Source organism: Lithobates pipiens, unplaced genomic scaffold (genome assembly GCF_037356315.1).
Source record: "Lithobates pipiens isolate NorthernLeopardFrog02 unplaced genomic scaffold, aLitPip1_a1.2 Scaffold_8, whole genome shotgun sequence".
In the NCBI taxonomy this organism is placed as follows: domain Eukaryota; kingdom Metazoa; phylum Chordata; class Amphibia; order Anura; family Ranidae; genus Lithobates; species Lithobates pipiens.
In genome coordinates, this window is record NW_027507903.1 from 176,903,010 (window position 1) to 176,918,321 (window position 15,312).

Consider the following 15,312-nt stretch of genomic DNA (forward strand, 5'->3'; position numbering starts at 1 on the left):
AAGGGAGGGGGGGAGCTAGGGGGCTGATGACTGACAGATGTTTTTTCACCTTAATGTACAGGATGCATTAAGGTGAAAAAACATGGGAAAGGGTAAATCTCCAGGACCGGATGGGATACCATTGGAAATGTACCAGCGATATGTGGAGATTATGGCACCAGCTATGACTAAAATGTATAGAGAGACATATCTACAGGGCAAAATGCCCCCCTCCATGTATGAGGCAACAGTTATATTGATACCAAAACCAGATAATGATAGAACTGACTGTGGGTCATACAGACCAATTTCATTACTAAATATAGATTACAAAGTACTGGCAAAAATACTAGCTAAAAGGCTTACTGAAGTAATCTTATCCATTGTAGCTGATGACCAAACTGGATTCATGCCAGGGAAATCCACCTCCATTAATATTAGCAGAACGTAGTTTATGATACAGATGAGAGAGTTTATTCCAGAAACAAGTGCATTGGCATCGTTAGATACGGCCAAGGCATTTGATTCTATAGAATGGGAGTTCCTACAGGCAGTGTTAAAAAAACGGGTTTGGGGAAAAACTTAGAAAATGGATAAGAATAATTTATAAACAACCATGCTTTAATCTGTTAATAAATGGAATATTATCCCCCCCACAATAAAATTACACAGGGGAACAAGACAGGGTTGCCCAATGTCACCTCAATTATTTGCCCTGGCAATTGAAGCACTGGCAAATAAATTTAGGCAACCAAAAAAGTACAAAGGGGTTAAAGTGGGGGAAAAAATGTAACATATAGGTTTATATGCGGACATTATATTATATATGGGAGATGCGCAAGCATCCCTGATGGAAGCGATGAAAATAAATAAATAAATAATAATAGAAACATATGGATCATTTTCAGGACTTAAAATAAACTGGCAGAAATGCGCACTGATGTTGTTAGGTACAGGTAATGAAATAATAATAATGAAATAATAATAAAATAGTTGACGTGTTTAAATATTTAGGAATACATATCACTTTGAATCCTGAGGAAGATATGAAAGTTAATCTACTCCCCTTGGTAGAATATGTTAAGAGAAAACTGGGAATATGGATAAAGTTACCAATATCAATGGCAGGAAGAATTCAGCTGATTAAGGGCCGGTTCACACAGGGGGCGACACGAGGCGACACGACTTGCCGTGCCGCGACCTGACAAGTCGCCCCCGTTCTGTACTACGGAACCGTTCTAAGAGGAGCGACTCGAGTCGCTCCGACTTAGAAAAAAGGTTCCTGTACTACTTTTGGGCGACCTCGGGGCGACTTGCATTGACTTCTATACAGAAGTCATTTGCAAGTCGCCGCTGAGGTCGCGGCAGGTCGCGGCGCGGCAAGTCATATCGCCTCGCATCGCCCCCTGTGTGAACCGGCCCTAAGTCTATTGTATTGCCCAAGTGTCTATATGTGTTTTCACATTCCCCGGTAAAAATACCAAAACAGATATTCAAAAAATTAAATTCACAGATGACTAGGTTTATCTGGGCACATGGTAGATGTAAATCAAAACTTAGTGAGTTACAAAGACCAAAAATACAAGCCGGGTTGGCTCTACGAACTTATACCTGTATTATCTGGCAGAGTAATTGAAGCACTTAAGGTCTTGGGTAGGACAGGAAAAAAAAAAACAAGGATAGATCGCGTAAATTTTTATTGAGTAAAATGCAAGTAGATGACCTCTTGGTAGGATTAGAAATAAAGGATTTGAGGAGGGTGGGAGTAAAAATTCCTCTTCTAAAGGTGGCCAGGGCAGTATGGAAGGAAGCAAAAAAACTGATGGGCTTTACTGATATTCCAAGAGAAACTGCCTTGTGGAATAACCCAACATTTGAGCATCTGTAAACATTTGAGGATAGTAAATTCTGGACGCAGAATAAGATTACAACTATTGGTCAGCTGTATGATAAAAATATAATTATAGCTTATGAAAACTTGTGTAAACAATATAACTTACCAAGAAAACAGTTTTATAGATACCTTCAGCTTAGACAGTTGCTTCAGGTACAGTTTAGAAGGAAGGAATTAAAAATATGTAAATATCCCCTCAGCCCTTGTACACACGGTCGGAGATTCTGACTACCATATCCGTCAGAGTAATTCCGACGGATTAATTCCGGAAGAGGTCCGGAAGTGATGTTGCATACACACGGTCGGACTAAGTTGTCGGAAAATCCGATTGTACATAACGTGATGACGTTATTTGGTTAGACGGGACTACGTTCAGGCTAGTAGCCAATAGCTTTGGTCTAGGAATTTGATCTGAGCATGCGTGGCACTTTGTCCGTCGGAGTAAGCTACACATGATTGGAGTATGTCCGATAGGAGCATTTTGTCGGAAAATTTTACCGGCAAGTTGGAAAACTTGGTCCGTCGGATATTCCGACAAACAGTTCGATGCAGACCACACACAGCCAGAATATCCGACAAAACGGTCTGATAAGAAACATTCCGTCGGAATCTCCAACCGTGTGTACAAGGGCTCATAGATAAGTTGCGATCACAGGGACCAAAGGGATTCGAATGCCTGAATCAAAATGCACTAGATGTGGGCAGGGGGGAGCGGACTTCCTTCACGTAATGTGGTATTGTGGTAAAATAGGGAGATACTGGCAACAGGTGGTCAGAAAAATAGAAAAAGTTTTAAATAAATCTATCTCGGCCACGCTGGAACTCTGTTTGCTGGGGATATTAAGGGATGAGAGAGGCAGTAAATATAATAGGATTTTCTTACAGGAAGTATTATTCCTGGCAAGAAAACAAGTAATAGAGAAATGGATTCAACCATATCTACCGACAATAACTCAATGGGTGAGAGCAGTAAATCAGGTTTTACCTTATGAAAGAATAATGTATGAACAAAGGTGATATGTGCAGAGATATATGAAAATATATGGGCAAAGTGGAATAGATCATGCTTAACAATGGTCACAGGAATGTCTGAAAATGTAGTTTAAAGTGACCATGGGTGGATGAGCGAGAATGGAATGATTGAGAGGAGAAAATGAAAATGTAATTAGAATTATATGAAGAATTGTATAAGGATATAAAATGTAATCATGTAAATTATTATGTAAGCAAAAAAAACATTTTGTAATAAAGAGGGTTGAAAAAAAAAAAAAAAAAAAGGTGAAAAACCACGAGCCTTTACAACCCCTTTAAGCCTGTGTTGCGGGAACCAGTGCGATTCCAGCGCCGGTTCCCACAACGCATCTCTCCCTCAGGCAGTTGTGGGAACCGGCGCTGGAATCGCTTGTGTGAACCGCTGTGGGTGTCAATACAAAGTTAATGTTAATGACACCCCCAGATCGGTTCATAGATCGCAGTGTGCGAATTGTGGATTCGGACAGGAATCAGATTGCATGCGGAGAAAAAAAGGTCCCTGCACTTTTTATTTTTTCGTGCAAATCCAATGCGAGTTCAGCCATACAGTTGTATGGCTGAACTTGCATTGGATTTGCATTAACCTCCCTGGCGGTATGATTAGTTCTGGTTTTAGGTGCTGAAAGCGGTACAATTATTTTGCATGGAAATTTGGCAATTTATATTGTAGTCCTGTAATTCTTAGGAATAACTTTCTTAAATCTGTTCAAACCAGAGTCTAGCAGACATCCCGGGTATGATAAAGTTTATAATATAATAAATAATAATAAAAATTATTCAATAATGTAATCAAATCCAAAAACACTGAAAATTGCTCATTTGCAGAATTGTCATTGTCATTCGATTTACTGTTTGATGACGAATTTCCCCACAAATCGCTATCGCTCAATTCTGCAAGTGATTATAATTTATTATCGCTGTTTTCTAGCTGGTCTATAACCACTTTTGACATAAAGGGACACTTTTTGGTTGCTATGGGCAATCTCCAAATTCCAGGCAGAAAAAAACTTATTTATAATATAAAAGTGCATGCAGGGCACTGCACAGACCACTAGGGACAAAGGGGGTGTGTAATTTTTTTTATACAGTACTGTAATCTGTAAGATTACAGTACTGTGTGTGTTTTGTGTGTTTTTACTTTTTTAAATTTGGTGTCGAACTCCGCTCCCATGCGCCGTAACGTTGCAGGGAACGGAGCTCGGCGGCAATCGGGCACTGTGTAAATCGAGCGGAGGACGGCTCGCTCACACAGTGCCGAGGACATCGCTGGATCCAGGGGACAAGGTAAGTAACTTCTCCCTGTATCCAGCGATGCAATCCCAAGTCTGGCTCGGGGTTACCGCTTATGATACTAAAATCCCAACCCGAGCCAGACTCGGGATCACCGCCATGGAGGTTAAAAACTGCACAGACATCGCATGTGATCGGCAGTGCACTGCTAGTGTGAATCACATGTGATGTCTGAATCGCTACAGTGTGAACCCGGGCTAAAAGCATAGTTCACCTGTACAAAAAAACTAAGTAAGGCTAGATTCACACCTATGCATTTTCAGTGCTTTTTGCATTTTGCAGATCTGCACTACAGAACGGTGTCTAGGAAACCATGTTAAATGGACTGTAGTACAAATATGCAAAAAGCACTAAAACTGCATAGGTGTGAATCAGGCCTAAGGGATGTTTATAGTTTAAAACAAACTGAGCAGCTCTGACTAAAGATGAATAATACCCTTGCTATAGGTTTAGACCATTTACGTATCTTATGAAAAGCCAAATTCAAAATCAGTGCTTCACTGATTTAAAATTTTATATGTTTTGTCAAGGATTTAGGGATTATCCTTGTAGTGTTCAGCTGGCAACCATCTCTTTTATTGCATTTTGAATACCATCTGCGCTGAATACTTTTTTTTTTTTTGTGTCATACCTTATGAAGCCTGACTGGAATACTCCCAGGACGTTGCTAAGTGAGGCCTAGTCATCCCTGCTCACCTCCACCATCACAGGAGTGAGCTATTTCTCTGATTCACACCCCCTCACATACTCTCTCTCTCCCCTGATGCAGTATCTCAGAGCTCAGCATTTGAGAGCTCACTCCAGTGATGGTGGAGGTTAGCAGTGATGACTAGGCCTCACTTAGAAACATCCTGGGCGTATTCCAGTCAGGCTTCATAAGGTGTGTAAATGGCCTACATCTATAGCAAGGGCTTTATTCAACTTTATTCAGAGCTGCACATTCTGTTTTTATTTACAGATGCCTCTTACCTGCATAAGCAGTTTTGTGGTAAAGGTGATCTATCCTTTGAGGGCCGGTTCACACTTGTGTGATGCCACACATCGCATGTAATTCGCAGTGCCCTGTTCACATTACATGCAATGTCTGTGTGGTGCGATATCAGCCATACAGATAGTATGGCTGATATCGCACCGCATTCGGTCCAAACACGCACAGGACCCTTTTTTCTGTTCGGACCAGAATCGGTTCACACATATGCGATCCGTTTCATGTCCGAACTGTCAGTTCTCAGTGCGATATGCAAGCTGAAATGGAGGTGTCGTTAACATATAATGACACTCCCCAGCAGTTCGCATATGGCAGTGGGAACTGCCGTGCGTGTCGGGTGCGATGCAGGAATCCGCAGTGGATTCGCAGGGTTCTCTCATCGTACAAGTGTGAACCAGCCCTTAATGATTTATCTAATTTTTATTTTGCGGATTTACCTCACATTTGATATTTTACTTTGATAAATTGACTCTTATTATCTCATTCATTATTTCCAAAAACGAGTCACGTAACCATCACAGCACATGCGGAATCCTTTAGTAAATTGACCCCATAGTGCATCTGTATGGGGCACTGCTAAAGCAAAGGATGGATGACTTTTTTTTTTTCCTGTGCCCTTCAAAGGTCCGGGTAACAGCCCTGCCGCTGATATACTGTACTGTATGTGGTGGTTGTCCCTGCTGGATTCGGAGAAAAGTAAAAAAATAAGAAAGGAGCTTCATTCATGAACACTTATCAAGATGGTTATTATGTTAATACCACTTGGAACACTTTGAAAGCAATAAAAAGTTGTTAACAGCACTTTCTACCTTTGTAATACTGCATGAGACTCCTGAAATCTCTGGCACCGGCAGGTCATTCTAAGCCTATAAATCTTTCAAGGAACATTAACTGGTAACGACGTACTTTCTAGCAGCCAATATTTCATTAAGTATAAACTGCCCCAGATGCCGAAAAGGTGCGGAAACCATTTACACCTCTGGGCTTTAGATATATTTTAATGCCCCTAAAGCTCTGTTCACCCTGAATCCGACTTTGAAATCGTGCGACTTCTCTTGAAATCGCACAATTTCAAAGCCGCAGGTCAGTGCCACTTCAGGTGCGACTCGGCTGACATTTGTGCAACTTCATGCACAGATGTCTATGTAAGTCAAACTTGAAATCTCCAAAAAAAGTGTAGGAACCTTTTTTTTTTAATTGGTGCAACACAGCAAAGTCGGAGTCGGACCAATTTGAACAGTTCCATTGCCGACAGTAGGGTGCGACTTGTCATGTGATTTGGACATATCAAACCGCATGACAAGTTGCACTGGCGTGAACGGGGGCTAAAAGCCTTGTTATAGGCAAAAACACTATATATTATTTTTTGGTAGAATGTCAGGTTTGTATTGCTGGTTGTCTCTGTTGGGGAGATTATCCTCACTTTTCCTGTCAGGATGGGAGGCCTCGCCAGTGGGGACAAGACAAAAACACAGTTTTTAACCACTTCCCAACCGCCCTGTAACACTTTTACTGCTACAGGGCGGCTGCTGTGTGCAGAATCACTTGTATATATACATGATCCTGCACTATCGGGTAGCAGCAGCGAATGCGTGCTGCCAGTGGCTCACTCCAGCGGGAGCCGATGGGCGGGCACCTCAGACTTGATGTCCGCTGGCACCCACCCATCATTCAGTACAGAGGCAGAATGGCAGTCTGTCTCTGTAAACAAGGCAGATTGCCATTCTGTCAGGAAGGAAGGCATGGATCCTGTGTTCCTGCAAAGCAGCGACATGGATCCATGCCTTTCCCTAGTAAAAGCACCTCCCACACTCTAAAAACAAATAAAAAAAAGACTGGCTAGACACACAGTTAACCCTTTGGTCTCCCTTGTTGTTAACCCATACCCTGCCAGTGTCATTAGTACAGTGCATATTTTTAGCACTGATTACTATATTGGTGTCCCTGGTTACCAAAAAAGTGTCAGTGTCCGTTTGTCCACAGCAATATCGCAGTCCTGCTATAAGTGGCTGATCGCAACCATTACTAGTTAAAAAAATAAAATAAAAAAAATCCGTAAATATATCCCATAGTTTGTAGACACAATACCTTTTTCACAATCAATATACTCTTATTGGGATTTTGTTTAACAGAAATATTTACCAGAATACATATTGGCCTAAATTGATGAACAAATTTTATTTTTTTCATTTTTTTGTTTTATTGGATATGTTTTATAGCAGAAAGTAAAACATTTATTTATTTATTTTCAAAATTGAAATATTTATAGCGCAAAAAATAAAAATGCATAGGTGATCAAATACCACCAAAAGAAAACTATATTTTTGGTGGAAAAAAAGGACATCAATTTTATTTGTATACAGTTTCACATGACCAGTCAGTTTTCAAAGTAACTCAGTGCCGTATCGAAAAAATGGCCTGGTCATGAAAGGGAGGGGGGGGGGTAAATCTTCTGGAACTGAAGTGGGTAAACATAAAACAGCCACTCACCATAGCCAATCCTAGTGTGGATGTATATACATGAACGCCTCAGTCAATGCCGCTCCTCGGGCCGTGCCCTTTTACATGTTCCCCCCCCCCCCCCCCCCGGGGCTTAATCATGACCCCCTATGATTAAACCCCCAGTGGAGTGGGGAGAAACATGTCAGGGGTTGTGGCCCAAGGAGCGGAATTGACTGAGGCTTTCACATGTATGCATCCACACTAGGATTGGCTATGGTGAGTGGCAGTTTTCTGTCTAAATGTTCATTCGCTCTGAATGGATGGACATTCTTCCATATGAAAATCAAAGGAACCGGATGAAAAATTGTCAGAAGAACAGCTGGCAGGGGAGATGCATTTATCATGGATGGGGGAATCAAGTGTTTGACCATCTTCAAGCCCCTCTCCAGCATACAAATGGCCCCCCTCCCTCCACACCCATCCATCTGTTCACTATAGTAAAAAAAAAAAAAAAAATAGCTAAATGCCCTTTTTAACTTACCTGAAGCTGCGATCACATGACACCACCGGCCTGAATCTTCTCCTATTATGTTTTCTTCTTAGAGGGATCCTTGTTCAGGTATCCACATCACTGCCTGCGAGATGTGAGCACTCCCTATTGGATAGGTATTGGGACCTTTTATGAGAGAGAAGAGGACTACATCATCATAGGGGGATGGCAGGGGAGCAGTGGTCTCGGGGTGCCATTGCAGTGCTGGATCAGTGGTCCCCTGTATCGGAGTGAGGGGCCTGAGCCAGGTATAAGGGGGTGGGGTGAATTAGGAGTATGAGAGAGGGGTGGGAGGTTTGGTTTAGACCCTTTTCACACTGAGGCGGTTTTCAGGCATTTTAGCGGTAGAAATAGCACCTGTAAAGCACCTGAAAACTGCCTTCCATGTCGCCCGAATGTGAAAGCCTGATTGCTTTAGAACAACTGCTTCTAAACTATTATAAACGCCTGAGTGTACACGTACTCATAAGATAACATTGAGGGGCTGCTGAAAAAAACACCCAAATGCTCCTAAACATCCATTTACCATATGCAATGTACATGAGGCCGAAGAAGAAGATTCCTCCCAATGACCACAATCATGAATTAATAGAGATACCGCTAGATCAGGGATATGCAATTAGCGTACCCCCAGTTGTTGCAGAACTACAAATCCCATGAGGCATAGCAAGACTCTGACAGCCACAAGCATGACACCCAGAGGCAGAGGCATGACGGGACTTGTAGTTTTGCAACATCTGGAGGTCCGCTAATTGCATATCCCTGATCTAGATGAATGTTGCAGCATTTTCCAATTGCAGGGGCCCTTCGAGGATGATGTGAGGAGACCGATCCTCCAACTGTTGTCCGACCACCCTGAAAAGGAGTTTATCCCTGTCAGAAACAATAGTGTTTTTTTAAGGTGGTTGTAAAGCCAGTTACACCACTTTTTACCTATAGGTGAGCCTATAATAAGGCTTAAATGTAGATACTGTGAAAATCTCCTTAACTTGCACCGTTTAGGAGATATTCGCTCTATCCGCATGTGCTGATGTCATTGGCACATGCGCACTTAAACGGCTCGCTCGTGCCATTTCTTCAGGAGCTGTGCCGTGACCGGTGGCTCCCGCACGCATGCGCAAGAGTGACGTCATTACGGCTACGGGCAGTCGCCGCTTAGAGCGGTGTGCAGGTAAGGTAGGTATTTCATAATACAATTTATGATTCATAATGCAAAGCATACTAGCTCATTATGCCTTTGTCTTCCATTTTTTTTTCTAAGTTTACAACCACTTTAAGTAAACTGAAAAAAATGTTTGCCTTGAGGGTTTGTTCACACCACAATTTCTGCGTTCTGAATGCATTTTTGTATACACGTTTACCAGCATTTTAATGATTTTTTTTTAATGTGTTCCAGTGTGTTTTTTATTTTATTTTGACACTTGAAAATCCTTTATTTTCATTTAGGCCAACGTGTGTTCTGATGCGTTTATATGCGTTTAAGCATGTTTTGTTGCATTCCAGATGAAAAGAATGCAGCAGGCTATCATTTTGTTAAAATTGCTGGAACTGACCACACTGGTGTGAGCCAAGGCCATTGAAATACATGGCAAACATGGTGCATGTATTTTGGATGTGCTGGAAAGCATCTGGCCTAAACCAGCCCTCACTTCTACTTGTGAATACAAACTTTTTGCATAATGTGAAAAAGTGTGAAAACATCTTTCAAGTTTGTAGTACAATAAATAATAGGGGGATATGCTTCGATCTGTGTTGTGCCCTTTATTACCACTGTTATTTACCACTTCCAGCTGATACTTTCTGGACTAGTAGTCCTTTAACTGAAAACTTGCTATAAATCAGGGGTCTGTAAACATTTCAAGCAAAGGGCCTGTTTACTGTCCTTCATACTTTAGGGTGGTCAGCATGAATAGAAAATGTCCTGGTGTCAGTGGGGGTAAACGGTGTCCCCTCATTGGTATTAGTGGAAGGAATAGTGCCCCATCATTTGTGTCAGTGGGAGGAATAGTGCCCCATCATTGGTGGCAGTGAGAGGAATAGTGCCCCATCATTGGTGGCAGTGAGAGGAATAGTGCCACATCATTGGTGGCAGTAAGAGGAATAGTGCCCCATCATTGGTGGCAGTGAGAGGAATAGTGCCCCATCATTGGTGGCAGTGAGAGGAATAGTGCCCCATCATTGGTGGCAGTGAAATTAATAGTGCCCCATCATTGGTGGCAGTGAGATGAATAGTGCCCCATCATTGGTGTCAGTGGGATGAATGGTGCCCCATCATTGGTGTCAGTGGGAGGAATAGTGCCCCACTGTTGCTCACATTTGAGGGAATAATGCCCCAAGGGCCAGATAAAAGCAAGCAAAGTATGACCCCCCCCCCCCCCCGGGATGTAGTTTGTGGATCACTGCTTTACATGAAGGAGATGACATGCTAGTTTATAAGGACACATTGCTGTGTTGTCAATTATCTTCTCAGTAACTATAGAATTGTTCCCTCTAATTATCAGACAACAGAAAGGATGGATGTGCCTCTTCTTGCATATGATGAGTATCTTGTATCTCGATCAATTTACTCCGAACTCAACTTCCAGCAAGAAAATGAAAAAAAAGAAACTATTAAGAAAAGTATTCCAAAAAAACTGAAAGACAGTTGCAGGTGGGTAGTATTTTTCGCATAATCTGCGCATTTAAAAAACAGACCCATTGTGTTTATTTACAATTTCTGATTGTGAGGAGACAGTTTATCTACAAATCCAGGTAGAATAGAGATTTGGGAGTCTGGTCCCCAACCAAGACCCACCAAGAAAAAGAGCACTTAGACTATATCGGTACAAATCAGAGTACTTTTGTATATGAAGAAATATATAGGCAAACATAAAAATCCAAACAATTTATTAATACACAGAAAAAAAAATATTTTTTAAAAATTTCAGATGATGTAGTATTTCAACTAGTTTCGCGGTTCCACCGCTTCATCAGGAAATACAGAAAATACATCTGAAAAATATATAAATAAACATTCATAGTATACAAGCATGGATAGTACAATATCTGTGATTTGGGGAAACAAAGTGATATACATAATAATATAAATGCAGCTGCTTACCCATACATCAGTGCCAGAGGGGCATAGAAGCTAAACGAATTGCCCATCAAAGATGGCGAGTGAATGTGAAACAAATGTGAACATGTAATGGGTGGTGATAAAGTGCAGTGGGGAATGAAGGGACTCATTTACATATGTCCCAAACAGATCTGAAGGTGACATGTGATGAAAAAAATAGAAAGAAAGAAAGAAAAAAAGAAAAAAAATGGCAGAATGGACAGGAGATAAGTGGGTAAAATAAAAGAGAAAAGGGGAGAAAGGAAGGGGGAAATAAAAGGAAAGCAAACAAATGAGAGAGATCAAGAGGAAAATAAGGGGGCGGAGAGAAGAGGGGGGAAAGACCTCCCCCCCCCCCCCCCACATACTTTTCTACAGTCTACCAGTCTTATTCATGAATGGAGATGATGATTAACTAAGGATATCCTGATAGGATCTCTAAGGTAGCCATCCATCCTATTATACTTTAGATGTCCCTGTAATGCTTTCCTTGTCATTACCCATGGCTGGATAGAAACAATGAGTATGGAATCTGAATGAAAATCCAGAATTGACACACTGTATTTGTCTGTGAGTTGATGAGAATTTTACATAAAGGCAACCTTACTAGCATAAGCCTTATTCAAATTGGTGACATACACTATATTGTCAAAAGTATTGGTACACCTGAATTTACACGCACATGAACGTTAATGGCATCCCAGTCTTCATCCGTAGCGTTCAATACTGAGTTGGCCCACCCTTTGCAACTATAATGGCTTCAACTCTTCTGGGAAGGATGTCCACAAGGTTTAGGAGTGTGTCTATGGGAATGTTTGACCATTCTTCCAGAAGTGCATTTGTGAGGTCAGGTGCTGATGTTGGGTGGGGGCCAACTCAATATTGAATCCTACGGACTAAGACTGGGACATCATTAAAGTACATGTGCATGTAAAGGCAGGTGTCCCAATACTTTTCACAATATACTGTATCTTGTCATGCACCTGTATTGATACTCCTACAAATTTTGAAAAGCATAGTTATTTTCTTTGGATTAATTCTCATTTACACACATTGTAAGAGAACAAACAGCCACTGGTAGATACAAAATGTGTGTCCTGTATAATGCTTTTTTTTTTTTAGTTCTTTACCCATTTAATTGTATATTTTTTTTGCTGCATTTAAAGTATTAAAGAAATATGAATGGTGTGATTGTTATGACTAAAGTATTGTTGTTTGATATACAGTTGCACACCTGTAACAGCTCGCCATAAACTTAAGAAATTTTTCCCTGTCCTTAACTGGCTGCCCAAGTACCGATGGAAAGAATGGTTTGTACATGACCTTGTCTCAGGACTTTGCACAGGACTCGTTGCCACTTTACAAGGTAAGCTTTTTCCTCATACAAGTTTTGTTTATTGTGAAACATTTATCCCGCGTACACACGATCAGATTTTCTGACGGGAAATGTTGGATGTGAACTTGTTGACGGTAAGTCCGACCGTGTTATGCTCCCACGAACATTTGTTGTGAGACTTTGCACCAACAAAAGTTGTCTAGCATGCTCTCAAATATTCCGTCAACAAGTGTGTTGTTGGATTTTACGATCGTGTGTATTATTGCAAACTAATTTTCATAAGCTTTTTTTTCTAGTGATATCCAGAATAATATTATCATGTGTTTTTTTAATTTTTTTTTATTTGGGCAACACCATTATCCCGTAGTTTTTGAGATCAAAGATACAACTATGTTGGTGTCCCTTGTCAATTTTACACTGTATTTTTTAAATGTAACTGCCTTCTCCCAAACTGTCATTTGAAGTAAAACACATAGTCAAGTATTATTCTCCACAATTTTTTTATTGTGCATTAAAAATAGAAAACAAATAAAATTAGACATGCTATCTGCCAATAGAACTTAACCAAAAAGTGCATTCTATGCATCCAAAAATATAGAAAATATAACAAATCAAATCATTATTCAACCCAAAAAATTATGTCAAAGCAATAACTCCAAGGCCAATAATAAATAACATGTTATCTCCTCCGATTCCGCAACATGTCTGGTTGACGAACCGCCATTCAGAAACGAACGGAAAAGCACGAATCGACACTCACCAAACTTCTACTAACACAAAATTAGCAGAATGAGCCCAAAGGGTGGCGCTAAAGAGCTGAAAGACCACATAGTACGTCTCCACGTTCGTAATTGTTGGGCAACATTTGTGTGACATGCAAACAAGTTTGAGCCAACACCGTCAAACAAAATTCCACGGTTTTGTTGTTGGAAAGTCCGATCGTGTGTACGAGGTAGTTCCGTATACTTGAATCTTTGGATAGCATCTTTGTAGATAAAGCTAAATTGTCTTTTACCTCTAGTCGCAGAAAGAGTACCCCCTTGTCTTCTGCAATGACCTGCACTGCGTGTTCTATATGGTTCATTTATGTAATTAATCAAGTTTTTCGTACCCCCCCCATCCTTTCCCCTCAAGTTTAAATAAATTCAGTTCAGTTAAAGCAGAACTCCATCAAGAAAGAAAATATAAACTAATAGCTCATTAAGCCCTGCTTCACACTATAACCCACATACATTGCAGTGTGATTTGAGCCTATTCATTTTGAATGGGCTCAAATCGCACTGTATTGCACCAAAGAAGTGAAGGCACCTTATTTGGAGCCTCAGCGCAACTGGAACACATGGTTGGGTTGTAGCATGCGATTTGGTGCAGGAAAACCTCACTGGGTTTGTGATGCATTTGGAGTGTCGTTAACTTTGTATGGACACTCGCAGCGGATCGCAAACACAGTGCAATTGCAGTGCAGTGCCTGAAACAGTGCAGGGATCGTGTTGTTTCCCGCACCACATAGGCTAAAAGATAAGACATAAAAACAACTTTTTCTGCAATATTTACCTTCAATTCCGAGCATTTTGAATTTTCAAAACTTGTAGACCTTAATTTACACTTTACCTTACTTTGGGGACCTTTGTAAACTGCTTTAGCATGTCCAGTATACTACTTTCACAGCCAGCCCTAGGGCGAATTTACTAAAACTGGAGCAGACAGAATGTGGAGGAGCTGTGTATGGTAGCCTTTCAGATTCTAGCTTCTGATTGTTTTGTTAAAGGATAACTCCACTTTTGTGGAAAAAAAAATAGTAAATCAAGAAAAAATAATATGGCGTATACAATTGCAACACAAGTCATATTGTAATTGAATGTTATTAAAAACCACCTTTCCTTTTCAATCTTCAGCCACTGTAATTTTCTGAAAATGTAATGCAATATGGCTACCTTGAGTTGTTCTGTACACAGAATGTATAAAGACTGTCCCCTAGAGACATAATTTCCTGCTTTTGTGATTGGCTCACCAATTTTCCAAGAAGTCTGCCTAAGATACAAGTCAGATTTCAGGCATCCCCTGCAACAAAAATGTAATTCTTGGTGAGATACTCCCAATAGCAACACATCTAAAGGGATGCAGGCCCAGCAGCTTTCCCCATTAGTGCCCTGCAGCTGCACAGCTGATTGATAATAATGAAACCACTCCCATTAGACCCACTGAACAAATGGGCACAGACAAACAAACAGTGATTTATTTCAGAATAACAAAAGGTACAGTAGGAATCTGCACCAAAGTTTGTTATAATCTTTGCAATGCACACTTCACCCGGGGGAAATGTTTTTTTCTCAACAAAAGTTGAGTTACACTTTAAGCTTTGAATATTAAAGTGGAGCTCCACCCAAAAGGGGAAGCTCTGCTTGTTTGCGTCCTCCCCCCTCCGCTGCCACATTTGACACAGTGAGGGGGGAGTGGATACCTGTTTTTGGCAGGTACCCGTCCCCACTTCTGGGGGACCTCAACAAGGTCCCCCGGAAGTTCAGCCCCTCTCCTCCTTCCCTTCCACTGGGCCATAGACAAAGGACTGTACGCTTTGTCCATGTGCAGTACGGAACCGGCTTCATTACCAGTTTCCCTTACAATGAATGGTGGCAGCATCACCCGAGAGCCGATTGAAAAATCGGCTGGGGTGCGGACATTGTGGGATCCCTGGACAGGTAAG

The 15,312-nt window shown here is 41.1% G+C and overlaps 1 protein-coding gene across 3 annotated transcripts in view; it reads left to right on the forward strand.

The window, feature by feature from the left end:
- The window catches only part of LOC143962932 (pendrin-like), a 178,816-nt gene that overhangs the window by 83,189 nt on the left and 80,315 nt on the right, over positions 1–15,312 (forward strand). For all 3 annotated transcript variants that reach the window (XM_077472433.1, XM_077472431.1, XM_077472432.1), the window contains exons 2-3: positions 10,677–10,825; positions 12,499–12,638. In XM_077472433.1, the coding sequence (XP_077328559.1) occupies positions 10,689–10,825; positions 12,499–12,638 (277 nt within the window). In that variant the 5' untranslated portion in view covers positions 10,677–10,688. The remainder of the gene's footprint in view (positions 1–10,676; positions 10,826–12,498; positions 12,639–15,312) is intronic.